This window comes from Pristis pectinata, chromosome 7 (genome assembly GCF_009764475.1).
Source record: "Pristis pectinata isolate sPriPec2 chromosome 7, sPriPec2.1.pri, whole genome shotgun sequence".
NCBI classification, from domain to species: Eukaryota; Metazoa; Chordata; class Chondrichthyes; order Rhinopristiformes; family Pristidae; genus Pristis; species Pristis pectinata.
In genome coordinates this window covers 96700633-96719326 of record NC_067411.1, presented here as the reverse complement: position 1 = coordinate 96719326, position 18694 = coordinate 96700633, and the positions used below count along the sequence as shown (strand labels likewise).

At 40.3% G+C, this 18694-nt stretch overlaps 1 protein-coding gene across 1 annotated transcript in view; it reads left to right on the top strand.

The window, feature by feature from the left end:
- The window catches only part of adgrv1 (adhesion G protein-coupled receptor V1), a 249447-nt gene extending 230980 nt beyond the window's left edge, over positions 1 to 18467 (top strand). The window contains exons 73-77 of the mRNA XM_052020663.1: positions 1482 to 2326; positions 5239 to 5356; positions 6850 to 7021; positions 9025 to 9267; positions 18042 to 18467. Of these exons, the coding sequence (XP_051876623.1) occupies positions 1482 to 2326; positions 5239 to 5356; positions 6850 to 7021; positions 9025 to 9267; positions 18042 to 18467 (1804 nt within the window). The remainder of the gene's footprint in view (positions 1 to 1481; positions 2327 to 5238; positions 5357 to 6849; positions 7022 to 9024; positions 9268 to 18041) is intronic.
- The last annotated feature ends 227 nt before the right edge of the window (positions 18468 to 18694 follow it).

Below are 18694 nucleotides of genomic sequence, written 5' to 3'. Positions count from 1 at the left end.
ACTGTTGCACTAAGGTAACATTTCTTAAGATTTCGTTATTAGTCACATGTACATCAAAACACACAGTGAAATACACCTTTGCATAGAGTGTTCTGGGGGCAGGCCGCAAGTATCGCCATGCTTCTGGCGCCAACATAGCATGCCCACAACTTCCTAACCTATACATCTTTGGAATGTGGGAGAAAACCGGAGAACCTGGAGGAAACCCATGCAGTCACGGGGAGCAGTACAAACTCCTTACAGACAGTGGCTGGAATTGAACCTGGGTTGCTGGCGCTGTAATAGTGTTATGCTAACCGCTACACTACCGTGCTTGCCCATTGTATCAGGACAGACTAAAAAAAATCATTGATTTGAAACATTAACCCTTTTCTTTCTTCACAGATTCTGCCTGGCTAATATGCTCTGTTTTTTATATTGGTTTTCCATAATTTGTTCTGTTTTGCTTTTTAATCATCATTATTTGGTGGAATTACTACAGATCAATGCAATTACACTCACCGTGAAGTGCATATATTTTCTTGGGAAGTTTGACATGCCGGTATTCCAAAGCCAATGATCCAGAATATAATTTACCTGAGCACCTGAATGCATAATACAATTTTGGAAAACTAGTCCTGTAAACATGATCAGTTGGATATTAGGTTAGAGAACCAGACGGAAAAGCTTCAGCAGCATTAAGAATTTCTTTTTAAATTTCATTGTGTTCTTATCAAATATAAAGTGGGATGGTCATAATTTTTAGAATTTGTTTATATAATGCTGATGATACAGAGCAACAAAGAAATGTGGAATCAGAGGAAGCAGTTCAGAAATTATGAAGTGATTGGGACAAATTAAGTAAATTAACAAATTAAGTTTAATTTTTGCAATATAGAGCAGAAAAAAATGAGGCACTCACTTACAATAAGTAGATATTGAAGTAACTAAAAATAGACCTGGAAAGATGAATAATTGGCACTAATTATCCACCCAGGACAAAATGGCAGTCAGCAATGAAATAAAATGTTAAAGCTGATAATCAGAACCATTGACTAAAAATTGGAAGTGGATGTTGACCACAACTCAGGCATACCAGACGTTGAAATGGTGTTTGTTTCCTCTTGATGACGTATTCTAGCACTAAAAACTGTCTGGGGAAAAGTCATGAGGATAACCCTAGTGTTACAAGAATGTTAAGAGGAAAGACCAGAGAAACCTAGAAATGAAGAGTCGGAGGTACAACATGGTTGTTTGGAATGTAAATCCAATATTACTTCAAAGGACAGAGGGGTATCTGTTCAAACTGTTAAATTGAAATTTATAGCTAACACCAGACTGTTGGGAGGAAATACCATTGGGATCATTTAAAGAATGGGTGCTATTGGTTATAGGAATTAAATGGGATGAGTGGGCTTTGCTGTTGCAATTATCTATTGATATTCCAATGGCAGGTATTTACACACGATGAATTATACTTTCTTGCTGTTTACTTTTTATAGATCAGGATTCACTGTAGCTGAAATTGAGCCATTTGGAGTCTTCCAACTTGCCCCTAATTCAAGGCAGCTCAGAATAGAAGAAGATGTAGGTGTAACTACTTTACATATCCAGAGACTCTTTGGTTTCCGTGGCAATAAAACAAAACTGACCTACTGTACAACAGCAGGAAGTGCCAAACCTGATGAAGATTACGAGCACATCCAAAAAGGAGAACTCATTTTTGCTTCATATCAGTTTGAAGCTATTATTAAGCTGTTTATCATCAATGATAACATTCCAGAAATAGATGAAGTGTTTTACCTAAATTTGTCCAGCATTGAAGTTCTGGGTTATAAGCCAAATGAAGCAAAAGAAAAACCTTACTTGAATCCAAACTTTAGTGTGTCATCTATAACCATTATTGCCAATGATGCCACCAAGGGTGTTTTAAGTATTGGACCCACTGTGATACACACTATAGAGGACACTGATAATAATACAGTAAATGTAATACTTCATATTCGAAGGACTCTGGGATTTACTGGGATCGTCAGTGTGAGAGTTATAACCTTTGGAGAAAAGAAGCTTATAAGTGGTCTACAAGAAACCCCCTTTCAAACCAACCAGCAAAATTCCAGTCTTTCCTGGGCCAAAGAGGGAGAAGATTTTGAAGATGAAGCTTTGAATGTTACTTTACAAGATGAGGAAAAGGAAATCAACATATCTATCAGAATTTTAGACGACAATGAACCTGAGGGCCGAGAATTTTTTTTTGTCTATCTAACAGATCCTGGTGGAGGTGCACAGATTGTGGAAGGAAAAGATGAGCATGGATTCATGGCTTTTATGAAGATAGTTATCTTAGGTAACTCATAGTTATTAAATGGTTTAGATGCATTTAAACCAGCATTTCTTTTGCAATCTAGCCATGCAAAATTTGTCTCCCGTTGTTTGGGTGTCATGGACCTCATATTGGTTATAATGTGGGCATTTTGGTGATGTAAGGCACAGCAATTCACAGGGCATAACCAATGCCAGTGCTGCTGAGCTGGAGATTGAAGCTCCAGCTAACCCCCTGTCGTGGGGAATACACAGCTGAACACATGATTCACAGCACAAAGGACTCCACTCATTCTACATCAAAGGAGCATCAGCTCATAGCAGATTGATTTCTACCGGCTGCTGCTCTGGTTATACAAGGGTTTGGTGCTTTGAAGAGTTTATTAAAATTGGTGAGGTCTACAGTTAGTGCTGTGCCAGCTGCTGAAGACTTGACCATATTGCTGCATGGGCCAGCTACCTCCACACGTGACCATTACTAGACATTCCCCTTGACTGCAACACGACTGTGAACTTGAGCAGAGCTCACAGAGAGCAGGACAAATGAGTAGGAGGAGGAAGGGGAAATGGCTTCTTGAAAGAGGAGATAGCCACCCTGGATCTTCAGAGAGCAATTGGCCCACATGAGCCTTTATAAGAGACAGAGTGAGGTGTCTGTTCTTCAGAGATGGCACATTTTCAGGAGGACTTCCTTACTATCAGTCACAGCTCCTATGCCAGACGAGGGTGGGGCCCACTTTGCCAGTGGCTGTCAAAGTTACCATAGCATTGAATGTTTGTAAATTGAGTCCTTCACAGTTGGAGCTTTGTGCAGTATCTGAGTTCGTCACGTAAGGGGAATCGTTAACACATACTTTTCAAAGAGAATTGATTACATTTCGTGCTCCAGTGCTGTTTATCAGAAAGCAGAATGAGCTCCTGGGTTTGCAAGGAATGCACACTTCCCAAAGATCTAGGTTGTTATTGACTACCTGCATAATTGTTTCTGTTCCCTGCATGTCAACTTGGAGGTGCACTAGAAAGGATTTCACTCATTTCCAAACTGCGTGAGACCATACACAGCCTAGAAAGCAGGACAATGTCTGGTGTACAGAAGAATAAGAACATAAGAACTAGGCACAGCAACAGACCATTTTGCCTCTTCTGAGTGCACCACAGTTCATTATGGTCACAGCTGATAAGTTACCACAGGTCACTTTCCTGCACTGATCCTGTATCCCTGAATTTCTCTAAATCAGTCTCAATCTTGAGTGTGCAAAGTAGTCAAAATACCTTTGTTCTGCAGTAGTCTCAGTACTTGCAGTTAAGCCACCACAATGCTCTAAGGTGTGGCTACAGGACACAAAGAAGAGAAGATATGAGTCAAAGATAGAGAAGAAGAAGAGATGCAAAAGGAAAAGAGTCAACAGCCTTGACTTCCATTTCCGGCCACACTGATTTATTTGACTGCTCCACCTTTAAACAGAACCACAATTTTCCCCATTCACCAACAGTGATATATCTTACCTACCTTCTTTTACTATACATCATGGCTTCTAGTTGGCCAAATACCAACATAAGATAAGCATTTTAAACCAATTTTTAACAAAACTTGCTAAATTGCATATTGGTGTCAGCTAAGCAACTTAGTGCTTTTCCTAGTGATTGACTTCCATGAGCTTTTACCTGCTCCAATTCACAGACATTTACCAATTTACTTCACTAATTCACAGACATTTGCCAGTTTAATGTACCAATTCACAGACATTTGCATTGTCTTTGTAGAAGACAATGCACTTGTCTGTGAATTGGTAAATTAAACTGATAAATTAGTTTATTCTTGTCACATGTAAAAGGTACAGTGAAAAACTTGCATTACCTGCCATCCATACAGATCATTTCATTACAACAGTGCATTGAGGCAGTACAAGGGAAAACAATAATGTAATGCAGAGTAAAGTGTTGCAGTTACAGAGAAAGTGCAGTGCAGGTAAACAATAAGGTGCAAGGTCATAACAAGGTGGATTGTGAGGTCAAGAGTCCACCTTTTCATAGTAGGGAACCATTCAATAGTCTCATAACAGCAGAATAGAAGCTGTCCTTGAGCCTGGTGGTACGTACTTTCAGGCTTTTGTATCTTCTGCCTGATGGGAGGGGGGAGAAGAGAGAATGTCTGGGGTGTGTGGGGTCTTTGCTTATGTTGGCTGCTTTACCGAGGCAGTGAGAAGTGTAGACAAGGCCAGTCTCAGGCAACCAAGGCTCTAGAAGGTCTAGCTTTCAAATTGCTCCTGCTCCATATAAACAGCAATAGTCTGGGCTAATCTGGTTTACGAGCAGGAGTATGGGTGGAGGTTCAGTGGTAGTGAGAGTGGAGGGGCATGGGATGGGGGATATCACAAATACAGCGATATGGCTGTGGTCATCTTGAGAAAAAAACAGCAAATTCATGCTCCATGGAGCCACTACCACTCCTCCAACAATACATTGGATGGCATACTGCTGGATGGCTGAACTATGATGAAAGCTTATGTTGGCATTAGTATCCACAACCATGATGGGTGCAGATTTGCTTGCCTTTGCTTCTGCTGGTGGAGGCCAAGATGTTGTCCATTACGCTTGGGTCCACAGTATTCCAATTAAGTTGCTCACCAGTTCCATGCTCAAAAGAATGGGCTGCAAGCTCTGCACAGCATCTTTAACACTGCACATAAGCTTTCAGGCAGGGCAGCACATGCATCAAACATTTTAATATACAAATCCATCAAATTAATTTGACCAAATGATCAGTCAGCAGCAGAACTCATGCGCAACCTCAGCCTTTGGTCAACTGATCAGACTATATACCCCTGCCCTGAGCTTGGGACACTACTCATGCCCAAGTCTCCAGTTTTCTTTAAAAAAACATTATCTCCATTTGGCATAATTATTTTTCTTAGCCTTAATATATTTGTACCACAGGAAATGATGTACAGAATGGCATTGTGGGTTTTGCAAGTGTGTCCCAGAGTAACCTGGTGTTGGATGAAGACTCTGAAAATAGGAAGGTTCAGCTAACTGTTGAAAGACAAAAGATCAGGTAAAATCTTCATTAACTGAAATATTTCTCATTGATTCATGTTGAAACTGAGCAGCTCCATAATAGAATCATCAGAGAATTTAATAATATCTCTGAAATTTCAGGGTCAATTTTGACCCCTGTATGTTTTTATGGTGGGTGGGGTGAGTACAAAGTGCACATGATGGGTGGAATTTGAGGTCTGGGGTAACTGTATCAGTCAGTCACCATTACAGCAAGTGGAAGGCACCTCACGTCTGCAGAAATCTTCTCCCTCTCGTCTTTTGTAACCTCTGATCAAATGGGGCAAACCATCTTAATTATTTTAGTACATAACAATGTAGAAATTATCGTTTTTGTGTTAGCCAAGAAAAATGAACACTGGTGATTCCTCTCTTTACTTTAACAAAATGATTAATGCATTTAAAATAAATAGTTGTGCACCAAGAATGCTTTCTGAATACATTAGATAAGATTTCTTTATTAGTCACATGTACATCGAAACACACATCTTTTGCGTAGAGTGTTCTGGGGGGCAGCCCGCAAGTGTCGCCACGCTTCTGGTGCCAACATAGCACGCCCACAACTTCCTAACCTGTAAGTCTTTGGAATGTGGGAGGAAACCGGAGCACTCGGAGGAAACCCACACAGACATGGGGAGAACATACAAACGCCTTACAGACAGCAGCCAGAATTGATACCGGGTCGCTGGCACTGTAATAGCGTTACACTAACTGCTACACTGTCAATCTGCTACTTAACAGGCAATTATTTCGAGCCTTCAAATAGCAGTGCACTGTTTCATGTTCCAATAATTATTCTGTATTTATCTCTCCTCAATGGTCTTTGCCTGGACAGTGAGATCAGTGAGAAATAGCATCAGATCACATCAGGTCAAATGCTGCACAACACAAATGAAAACTGTATAATTTATATTTTGTGTGTTGTCTGTACCTACGTGCCAGTGATGCTGCTGCAAGCAAGTTTTTCATTGTACCTGTACCTCACCGTACCTGTGTACATGATAATAAACTCGACTTGATTGGTGGGTGCTACCCATGTAATTATGGTGGCATAATGGCCTGTCCTGACCTCGGCTGGTGTCTGGGTGGAATTTGCATGGGTTTCCTCTGGGTGCTTCAGTTTCCTCCTGTATCCCAAAGACATGCGGGTTGGGAGGTTAATTGGTCACTGTGTGTTGCCCCTAGGTGAGTGGTAGAATCTGGGGAAATTGGATGAGAATGTGGGGAAAGTAAAAAAAAAAATGAGCTTAATGTAGGATTAGTGTAAATGAGCAGTTGACAACCGGCTGAAGGGCCTGCTTCCATTCTGCATGTCTCTCTGACTCTATATCCAGTGAATGGAAATCTACCCAGTCTGTCTATTTCCATGTTCGTAAAAACAACTGAGAGGTTGCGAGAGTGTTTTGTTATTTTAAATGTTGTTCCAGTATTAAGGAGCTCTGTAACTTCACTCCAGATATGCTGGGTGTGACATTTCATTTACATTTGCAGATCTTTTGAGGATGTGACGATTTCTTGGCGAGTGACATTTAATGAAACAGATGTTGTATTGCAAAGAGATGGGGTAGATCTGGTCAATGAGCTCAAGGCTACATCAGGAATTATCCTCTGTGTTTCCGGAGAGACTCAATGCCCAATCACCATTGAAATCAAACCCGACCAGGTAGGCACTGCTACTTAAATAACTGCTTGGAATCTGTGGATACTCTGTTTGAAAATTCTGTTCCTCATGGGCTATATTATGAAGACACCCTGAACTGTCAGGCTCTGACTATTCCTACCTAATGTGGCAATCTGGATCAGTGAATGGATCATTAAATCTAAATGGGAAATGGTATTGCTGGAATAAAGTTGTTTCTCTGGGCACCCAGCTGCAATATTCCTTGTAAAATGGAGATGCTGGATTACTGCTGCTATTTGAACAAAAAGACTGCCAACTGCAATCTGAATGTGTTAATCTGCTGGCCTCCACTTCTCCCATCCTAATAAGCAGCAGTTGAGGGTACACCAAGATGACTCTGTAGTTTAAATGGATCATACTGATCAACTGAATGGCAGACTACATCCTCCCTGTTATTCATCAGGTAGACTCGGATTTCTGGTCAGTAGATCTTCATTGCAATCTATTGCAACCTGACTGACTTCAGATGATCATTTAGATCTTACACAATTCGAGAACTTTGTGCTTGGGAGAGGGTATGGCTAATTTTAAGATCAAACAAGGAAACGTTTCTTCCACAGTGACCTATTTCAATCTGAAAGGAGAGTGGAAGATGATTTGATAATAAATTTCAAAAAAGGAAATGGATAAATATTTGAAGGGACAGTCTTGCGTGGCTCTTGAGAATGAGCATTTGGGAAGAGTGGGACTATTTGGATAGTTCTACCAAAAAAGCCAAAATGGGCAAATGGTTTTCTGATCCAATTAGATATATTGGGTGCCCTTCAATGAGGTTATATCAGTGCATATTCAAAGTTAGATTTCCTGGAAAATATATAAATTTTGTTGTGAGGATTAGAGAGCATGTCTTGTGAGGGTAGGTTGAGCGAGCTAGGGCTTTTCTCTTTGGAGAGAAGGAGGATGAGAGGGGGCTTGATAGAGGTGTACAAGATGATAAGAGGCATAGATTGAGTGGACAGTCAGAGACTTTTTCCCTAAGGTGAAAAGGGCTAACACGAGGGGGCATAATTTTAAGGTGACTGGAGGAAGGTATAAGGGGGATGTCAGGGGTAAGTTTTTTACACAGAGAGTGGTGAGTGCATGGAACACGCTGCCGGCAGAGGTTGTGGGGGCAGATACATTGGGGACATTTAAGAGACTCTTAAATAGACACATGAATGATAGAGAAATGGGGGGCTATGTGGGAGGGAAGGGTTAGAAAGATCTTAGAGCAGGATAAAATGTCGGCACATCGTGGGCCAAAGGGCCTGTATTGTGCTATAATGTTCTATGTTCTATAACCAATCTATGGCCCATGGCAACTCTTGGATTGGTCCATTGAAGTGCTTCCAATGCTCTGCTGTGCACAATGTCTTTCCATTGCCACTACAAGTGTTGTACACCATTTAGCTTTATCCGTCGCACTCTTGCAACGTGCATCCTGCACAAGGAAGTGTTGACAGCTACTTGAGTCCATGATCTTTGGCTCAAAATGAAAATGGCCCACCAAGCACAAATTATTGACACCTGCCAGGAAGGTGTCAATAATACTACATTCACTATGTTGGAGGAAAATTATAAGGAAAATATCAAAGATAGGAATAAGAAGGTTATTGGTATCAAGTTGTAATTTTAAACACAAAGAACCCTGAAGTACTATGCAGTAGGAACAAGAAGCAAAGACTATAGAAAAGCTCTGTTAATTATCCAAAACCTTAATCAGGTAATGCATCTTTATTGCTGAATATGTTTTTAAAATGTAGGCCATAACTGATTAATTGTAATTTTATTTCTAGTATTAAAGTTAAAAAATGAAGCAATATATTAAGCATTGCTTCAGTTGTGCTGAAATAAAAATGAATCCTTTTCATGAAATTTTAAATCTACTAACTGCTGAATTTCTGAGAATTAATTGGCAGTCCAAAACTAAAACTTGAGTAATGTGATATGAAAGAAATTGACAGTACTGCCTCCATACTTACTGTTTTGTACTTTCTTCTTTGTAGATCCCAGAATCTGAAACGTGGTTTCTTGTGGAAATTTATGAAGTGGGAGCAGGAGCTTTGATAAATAACAGTGCTCGATTCTTAAACATTATAATTTTAGAGAGTGATAACCTTCACACATTGATCTATTTTGCTCCAGAATCTCGGCTTTCTGTGATTCATCAGAAGGCCACATTTGTTAGCCTGCAGGTGGTCAAGAATGCAGTTTCAAGTATGGTTGTAAGTGTTAGTTACCAAACACAGGTGAGTACATAAAGCTTTTTTTTAACATGAAGTTTTATTTAACAGGTTATTTTGTGAAGGCATTTTTATTAAATGCATTATACAGTTAAAAGCTGAGCTCTTAAAACATTGGGACTGTAATTATTTAATTAAAATTATAAGCTTCCAGCATGATTTATCTCATTTGATTTGTTACAGCTTTGAAATTAACGCCTTCAGTTTTAATTGAGTGATACTTTTAGATAAATAATAGTGCTCCATGAAACATTTGCTAATCATTTTTGAACTGCAAATTGAACCAGTTCTTGTGACTGAAGCTTTTGAACCATAATTTCCCTCAAAAGTTGCATTGAGCCATTTTACTCCATGTAATTAGGTAGTTTGAGAATCCAGTTGCATTAACCAGGAATTCCAATTATCAAGTGTGGAGAATTGTTTTAGGTAGCATGTGAACGTTGTATTGACTGCTTATTATTATAATGTCTGTGTGCAACCAATACCAACCATGCTGTTGATTTGCTAGATACTGTGGCTCCGAATCATAACTTGTAAGCTAAGATTGGTTGACCATGGGTTTAGCTATGTAGCTTCATCACTCTGATAATGTAATCCTACTACCTGATTTTCAAATATCATTTGGAATTGGTTTATTATTGTCACTTGTACAGTGAAAAACTTGTCTTGCATACCATCTATACAGATCAATTCATTACACTATACATTGAGGTAGTACAAGGTAAAATGATAACGGAATACAGAATAAAACGTAACAGCTACAGATATTGCAGAGAGCAGGTAGACAATAAGGTGCAAGGTCATAACGAGGTAGATTGTGAGGTCAAGGGTCCATCTTATCGTACTGAGGAACCATTCAATAGTCTTGTAACAGTGGGATAGAAGCTGTCCTTGAGCCTGGTGGTACACACTTTCAGACTTCCGCATCTTCTGCCCGATGGGAGAGGAGAGAAGAGAGAATGTCCCGAGTGGGTGGGGTCTTTGATTATGTTTGCTGCTTTACTGAGGCAGCATGAAGTGTCGACAGAGTCCACGGAGGGAAGGCCGGTTTTTGTGATGTGCTGAACTCTGCCCACAACTTTCTGCAGTTTCTTGCGGTCACGGGAAGAGCAGTTGCCATACCAAGCCGTGATGCATCTGGATAGGATGCTTTCTATGGTACAGCGATAAAAATTGGTGAGGGTTGACAGGGACACAGAAGTGTAAGTCCTCAGCAGGCTAAATTTCTTCAGCCTGCTGAAGAATTACACTTGTATAACATATATAACACTTCCTGAATTTGTTAGTTTTTGCTGATCAACTTCTTTCTTAAAAACTAAAACCTAGAGCATGATAGAATGGACTCTCCCATTTTCAGTTTTCTATACCTGTCATATGCTTCCTGTTTTTTGCTTCATCACCCCCTCAACATCCCTTGTCATCCAGGGTTCCCCAATCTTGCTATCCCGTCATCGTCACAGAAAAATACTGCCCTGAAGCCTTATTATCTCACTTTTAAAAGACTCCCGCTTGTTGGATGTTGTATTACCAACAAGCAGCTGCTCCCAATCTACTTCGGTTAGGTCGAGTCATGTGTTATTGAAATTAACCCTCTGCTTACATAGGACCCAAACTTACACACCATTGTTATCCTTCTCCACAACTACCTTGAAACTTACGGAATTATGTTCACTGTTCCCAAACTGTCCACCCACTGACACTTCCTGTCTGTGCCAGTGGTGTGATCAGCTCATGAAATATGCTATCCACAATATTCTCAGCTTCGTGGATACTTCACAGTGAGTCTATTCACAGCTCCAGCTCAGTCAGAAAGTATTCATTTAGAAACTTACCAACATTCTCCATTTCCGCATGTTACTTATTGGTCTCCAAAAGACTCTACTCTTCCCTTAGTAATCCCTTTGTTCTGTATGTTATTTAAAAACAAATCTGGAATGTTTTTATTATTTCACTTACAAATAACCTTTTCATATTCCCTCATTGTTTTCCTAATCTCACAATTAATTTCACAGGTGGAATACTAACACCATAACTTTTAATAAAAGAATCTGCAATGTAATTTACTTTAAAATATATGTTACATATCTAATGTCTCATTGTCCTTTTATTGACTCATTTATCATTTGTACTGGTCTGTAGAGGAGTAATAACCTGTGTTTTATTTTGCTCATCATTTTTCAGAAAAATTGAACCCCTTGAGTTTGTTTTTAGCTTTGTCCTATTATCACCACTTTCTATCTTCTGTAAGTATTGTAATTTGACATGTTTGCTGTCTTTGACTGAAACGCAGACTAAAATAGACCTCAATCGATATAATTTTAAAACAGGTTTTCTTTTTCACAATCCAACTGAAGCAAGGTTGAGTAGTGCTTCAGCCTGACTGGTAAACTAAACTATTCATGCACTGGATTGAGGTTAATGTCCACTGACGCAGCCTGAATAATCTCCTGCATCTTTGGCGAAAGAATCAATTTAAGTATAACCAATTTGATTTTAACTGACCACTCTCTGCTAATGGTAACTAGGAAAGAGAAGAAGGCGCAGATAAAATGAGAACAGTTACTTGACCCATCTCATCTTGCTGCTTTCCCAATGTTAAGAACATAGAACACTAGAGCACAGTACAGGCCCTTCGGCCCACAATGCTGTGCCAACATTTTATCCTGCTCTAATATCGATCTAACCCTTCCCTCCCACATAGCTCCTCATTTCTCTATCATTCATGTGTCCATCTAAGAGTCTCTTAAATGTCCCTAGTGTATCTGCCCCCACAACCTCTGCTGGCAGTGCTTTCCACGCACCCACCACTCTCTGTGTAAAAAACTTACCCCTGACATCCCCCTTAAATCTTCCTCCAATCACCTTAAAGTTATGCCCCCTCGTGTTAGCCATTGTTGCCCTGGGAAAAAGTCTCTGACTGTCCACTTGATGTATGCCTCTTATCATCTTATACATCTCTATCAAGTCACCTCTCATCCTCCTCTCCAAAGAGAAAAGCCCTAGCTCACTCAACCTATCCTCATGACATGCTCTCCAATCCAGCCAACATCCTGGTAAATCTCCTTTGCAAGATTAACCTGATATTTTTAGGATGTGAGATGACACCCAAAGGAATACACTGGGTCCTCCTTTAAATCAGTAGATTTGGCTTTGGCCACACCTGTTGGCAGGTGGATCTTCAGCAAAAGTTGATGCAGGAAAGTTTCTGTATTTTAGTTTCAGTTTCTTTGTGGACTGGAAGAAGCAGGAAAACTCTTCAGGGTTTGCAAAGAACACTTGGGCATCCCTTGCAGTCGGGCTCCCCCCCCCCCCCCCCAACCCACTAACAGCATCCAAACTGTGATCCCTTCCCTATCAGTTACCTAATTACTGATCACTATTCCCTTTTCAGCAGGTTTGTCCTCCTGCCTCTGAATTCCACCTCCCTCCTACTGGCCAGATAGTGATCTGCCTCCATTCTTACTTCTCACTCCCCTTCCCCTTGACTCCTTGCAGCTACAGTGCTCCTGAAACTCCTCACAAGAGTTTCTTCCCCTCTGCACTCTCCTTTTTTCACTGAGCTCTTCCGACGACACTTCTCCCTTCAGCCCTTACGCACCCTCCTTCTCCGTGTATACCAGCTCACACCTCACACTTCAGCTGCTCCAGCTCCTGATCCCGACCATAGTCCAGCCCCAGCTCCTGGCCCCAAACTGCCCACTCGGCTTCATCCACCCCACCCCACCCCACTGACAATCTGGAACAGAAGTGAGCTGATCAAGAACAGAAAGGCAGTCAATGCCTGCTGGAAGGAACACTTCAAAGAAATCCTCAACTTGTCCTTGACGTGAATAGTACCCGGAAGCCTGATTGGTTTAGTCTTGCCACCACTCATGGCGGACACGAATCAGAATCAGATTTATTATCACTGTCTTTTATGACGTGAAATTTGTTGCTTTGTGGCATAAAATTACCATGAATTACAAAATAAATAAATAGTATAAAAAAAATGGAATTGTGAATCACAAAAATGGAATCTATGCCTCTTATCATCTTGTACACCTCTATCAGGTCACCTCTCATCCTCCTCCTCTCCAAAGAGAAAAGCCCTAGCTCGCTCAACCTATCCTCATAAGACATGCTGTCCAATCCAGGCAGCATCCTGGTAAATCTCTGCACCCTCTCTAAAGCATCCACATCCTTCCTAATCATGAACATCTTCCATAAAGGAGACAAGTTTCATTGTGGTAACTACAGATGGGTGTCCCTGCTGTCTACCATAGCAAAAGTCATTGGCAGGGTCCTCCTCAATGCCAGCTTCCAGTGGCCAAAGAGGGGCTTGCTGAGTTGTAGTGTGGATTGGTCCAGCTCGAGGCATCATGGACTTAGTCCTTACCACTCGACAACTATGAAAGAAATGCAGGGAGCAGCACAAATTATTATACATGGGCTTTTTAGAACTCACTAAAGCCTTTGACTCCATCGACCAGGAGGGACGGTGGAGGATTCTCCTCAAGTTCAGCTGTCCACTGAAATTTGTCTCCATCTCGTAGTTGCTTTGTGATGGCATGCAAGCCATGATCCTGACCAGTGGTCTTCAACAGAGATATTCTCAGGGAATACTGGTGTAAATTAAGGCTGCGTCATTGTCTCGATACTATTTTCAATCTTGTTGACGACAATTCTGCACCGCAGGAGTTCAGCTGATCTTCAGAACTAATGGAAACTGTTCAATGTACATTACTTGCATTCCAGAACCAAGGTCACCCCAACTTCAGTAGTAAAGCTGCCAAGTACTAAAGAAGCTTGCATTTATTTATGGTTGGGGGTCAAACTCCATTGACTCATTCACTAAAGCATATGAGAGGATGGGATTTGCACTCAAGAGTAAAGTCCTCTCCCAACTTGTCCCTGCTGTACAATACTCCACTCTGAAACTTTCTTCCCTAAATTGTCATCAATCACGATAGCTCTCTGGTAATGAAGCAAAATGAGAAACCTGGCCTGGCTTTTACAATCTCTATTTTGAAACATAAAAGGTTATCTTTGATGACATTTGAGAAAATTTCTCCTGTTCAAAAAGAACTGTGCTTTGAAAAGTGAAAAGAATTTTATGTATTCTTTATTCAAGCTTTCTCTTTATTGATCTTCAAAGGCTTTGAAGAGAGAAATTATATGAACTTAAGAAATGTCATAAATTCATTTCAGTATGTGTCATAAGCAGGAAAAGGCCAGTCAGCCCTTAATGTTCGCTCCGCCATTCAATTAGATCATGGCTGATCTTTTACCTCAGTGCCACTCTCCTGCACTGACCTTGTATCCCTTGGTTCCCTTGGTAGCCAAAAATCTATTGGTCTCTGTTTTGAACATATCCACAGCTCTGTTGGGCAGAGAATTCCAAAGATTCCCAATCCTCTGGGTGAAGAAATTTCTTCTTATTTCTGCTCTGAATAGCCAAAGTCTTGTTTTGAGACTGTGACTCCTGGTTGTAGATGGCCCATGAAGGGAAATATCATCCCTGCATCTACCTTGTCAAACACTGTAGGTGGTTTCAATGAGATCAGCTCTTACTCTTTTAAGCTCCAGAAAGCGTCTGCTCGGTCTGCTTAATCTCTCCCCATAGGACAAAGCTTCAATCCAGGGAATCAATCTGGTCAAGCTTTGATGCTCTCCCTCTGTCAGAAGTATATCCTTCCTTAGGTAGACTAGTGCTATACAGAATATTCCTGGTGCATTCTCACCAGGACCACATATAATTACAGTAAGACATACTCATTCCTGGACTCCAATCTTCTTGCAGTTTGTGGTTCACTTTGATACAGGTCTGTATTTCAATTTGCAGAGCAAAATAATTGTGCTGGTCCATGGTGAAATTTAACTTTTCTTACACTATCTTTTTAGCTACAGAGTCATAGACAACTATAGGACAGAAACAGGCTCTTCAGCCCATCTAGTCTATGCTGGCCTGGTTTTTTGCCTAGTCCCATCTACCTGCACCAGGACCATAGCCCTCCATACCTCCCTCATCCATGTGCCCATCCAAACTTCTCTTAAATGTTACAATTGAACCTGCATCCACCACTTCCGCTGGCAGCTCGTTCCACACTCGCACCTCTCTCTGAGTGAAGTAGTTCTCCCTCAGATTTCCCTTAAGTATTTCACCTTTCACCCTAAGCCCTAAATCTTGTTCTAGTCTCACCCAACCTGAGGGGGAAAAGCCTGCATGCATTCACCCTATCTATACCCCTCATAATTTTGTATACTTCTATAAGATCTCCCCTCATTCTCCTGCGCTCCAGGGAATAAAGTCCTAACCTTTTCAACCTATCCCTGTAACTCAGGTCCTCAAGTCCTGGCAATATCCCGGTAAATTTTCTCTGCACTCTTTCAAGCTTATCGATATCTTTCCTGTAGGTAGGTGACCATAACTGCACACAATCTGCTAAATTTGGCCTCACCAATATCTTATACAACTTCAACATAACATCACAACTCCTGTACTCAGTGCCCTGATTTATGAAGGCCAATTTTCCAAAAGCTGTCTTTATGACCCTACCTACCAGTGACACCACTTTCAAGGAATTATGGATCTGTATTCCCAGGTTCCTCTGTTCTACCGCACACCTCAATGCCCCACCATTCACTGTGTGAGTCTTACACTGGTTTGTCCTCCCAAAGTGCACCACCTCACACTTGCATTAAGTTCCATCTTCCATTTTTAAGCCCATTTTCCCAGCTGATCCAGACAACTTTGCAAGCTTTGATAACCTTTCTTGCTGTTCCCAATCTTGATGTCTCTCATGTTTTATATAAGCCTTTAGAACATTGTCTCTTTCTCTCTCCTGCCTTGGGCAGAGAACTTACGTGGCTGCTACCAAGAGAGCAACTAACCCTATTTGATGTTAGAAATGACCAAGAATTTTCAAAATAAATAACATGATTTATATTGTGTACCGAATTGTCAGAAGCTATCTCAGATTGCTGCATCCCAGTGATGTGCTAATGGTAACTGTCTACTATAAATTCACCCGTGGTACAGGTAAGTTGCAAAATAATCAAAGGGAGTTGATGAGCATGTGAGAGAGAATAAGTTGCAGGGTAAAAGGGAAAATAATGAGAGGGGGAATGGGATTGCTAGTAAGGCTTTGCTGGGGTTGGTATGGACAGATGGCCAAATAATCTCTGTCTGTGTTGGAATGAATACATTGACGTGGGTCAGATGTTTAAAGGCTCAGCTCCTTTAAAAAGGTAGTAAAGGCTGCAGAATTAGCTCTGCAGTGTTAGAGCCATAAATGATATCGTCCACTGGACCAGGGCTTTGCATGTTGATTATTTGACACCAGATACCCTAGCATTCTGTTTTAATCCAAACTTCTCAATTCCAAAGTTAAGCTTGAAGCCAAATGCTGAGTAACGATGGGACGTAAAATACAATCAAGGTTTACATGGTAGGTGGGAAATCAAGTACAGTTTTCTATTTCAGGGTAGTTCTACAGAGGCTCAGAGCTGAAATATTCTGTCCCAGAGATATACGAGTTTTACTTCAATCTCAATGTGGAAGCACTGAAAAAACTACTGCAGTGCGCTTTGAATAACTAAAACTGAATTATAATTCAAAATCACGAGATCTGGCGTTTCTCCTAAGGGCTAATTCTGCAATTGAGGACTTCTGTGAAGCAGGATGCAGGAACTTGATGGATGGAAATCCATGCCTGTGCATTCCATTGTGGAGAGACAGGTTTGCTGAATAACACCTGGGGAGTAAATTTTCCTTGAGGCAACTTGGTATTATAACAGCAGAGCTCTTGGAACAGACTTGGATAAGTAAAAATAACATTTACCATGAAATTAATTGAAAAAATAATGCACATTAAACATCAATCACAGCAATCTTACGAATTCCGAATGTATTTTGTACCTTAATCACAATGTCCCAGAATTTTCTAGTGAGGGACATTTCACGATAGCTTGTTAGACTTCTTCCTGCACACTTCAACTCAAATGGTTTTGGCTTTGCAAGTTGCTGGAAGAACAAGTTGTATGTGGAGCTCAAGGAAAGTAGGGTATCAGGGCCTGGAAACATTGGGATACACAATGTATTTCTTTAACCACTGAGGTTTAAGCTTTGCGGAATTATCAGAGAAAAAACTGAAAGAAGGTGAACTAGAATGTTTGAAATCACTCACAAATTAGGTAGAGAAAGAGAAGTAGGAGAGATTGGAAAAAAGGAAAGAAATGTAAAAAAAAAATTTAAGATTTAATATTTTTTGCATCTCTCAATAACGGTATGCTGTCTGAATATATGTGATGCACAGTTTTAGCTGTTGAATTTTTGGACAAGAGAAATTGATTCATTTTCATTAATAGTCAAGTCATTAAATAGGTACTTAATCCTACTAATTACCAGACTTAATTTTAGATTTCATGGACACATAATATGCAGTGAAGCTGCTTCATAGAAATCTGAGCAGGCCAAGAGTGTGATGCTGTTTTTGCAAAGGTAAAGGTGAATTGGCCAGCAGCTTGTGGTGATTCATAATTGACTGGATATCAGATACTGGATACCAGAACTGTTAACTGACAAGCACAAGGCAATGTTTAACATTCAGACACCTATACTGATTCAGCAACATTCTGGACCACTGCTATGATGGTTTTAGTTTCTGCTGAAGAGTTTTCCAGATATAGCATTAAAAATTAATTCACAGTGGTGTAATGTGTTATAGCAGAATCAATATTTGTTTATTAGAATGGAAGAGCAAATAAATATTGTAATTTTGCATTAACCTTTTGTTTTGTAGGAATTAAGAAAGGCTGAGCTGATGGGCCAAACCTTAATATCGCCAGCAATTGCTGGGATGGATTTTGTGAAGTCGGAAGGGAGTTTAACTTTTCAACCAGGACAGTTAAGCGTTGCATTGGATATTGTCCTTACTCCAGAGTTGACATCATCTAATCCATTGCCCAAACGATTTCAAGTGGTGCTCTATAACCCTACTGCAGGAATTCAGTTGAACGAGAACTACAACATAGCAAATATTACAATAGTTACGGACACTAACTCTCAATTCCTTTGGGGTTTAGTTGATCAGTTATACCAACCCCTTGATGATGAATTAATAAATCAAGTTCTTCAGAAACTGCAAAGCAAGATTACTGTGGAAACCACAAGAGAACAACTCAGTGCAGTTATGAAAGTGTTAGAAAAGGTGAAACTTACAATTTAAGACAAGCAATTAGAATCTCAATACCGTAATCACATTGCTATAATTATAAGGGAACCGCATAACCTTTTTAAATTAGCTGACATTTGTTGCCAAACTTTTTCTTATGATGCAATAAACCTGGGTCAGCAATATATCTTGACATATGTGCTTGAAATGCAGTAATTAGTACATTACAGAACAACATAATAACTTTGGCATCTAATTTTCAATGGGATCTGGGGTGGATG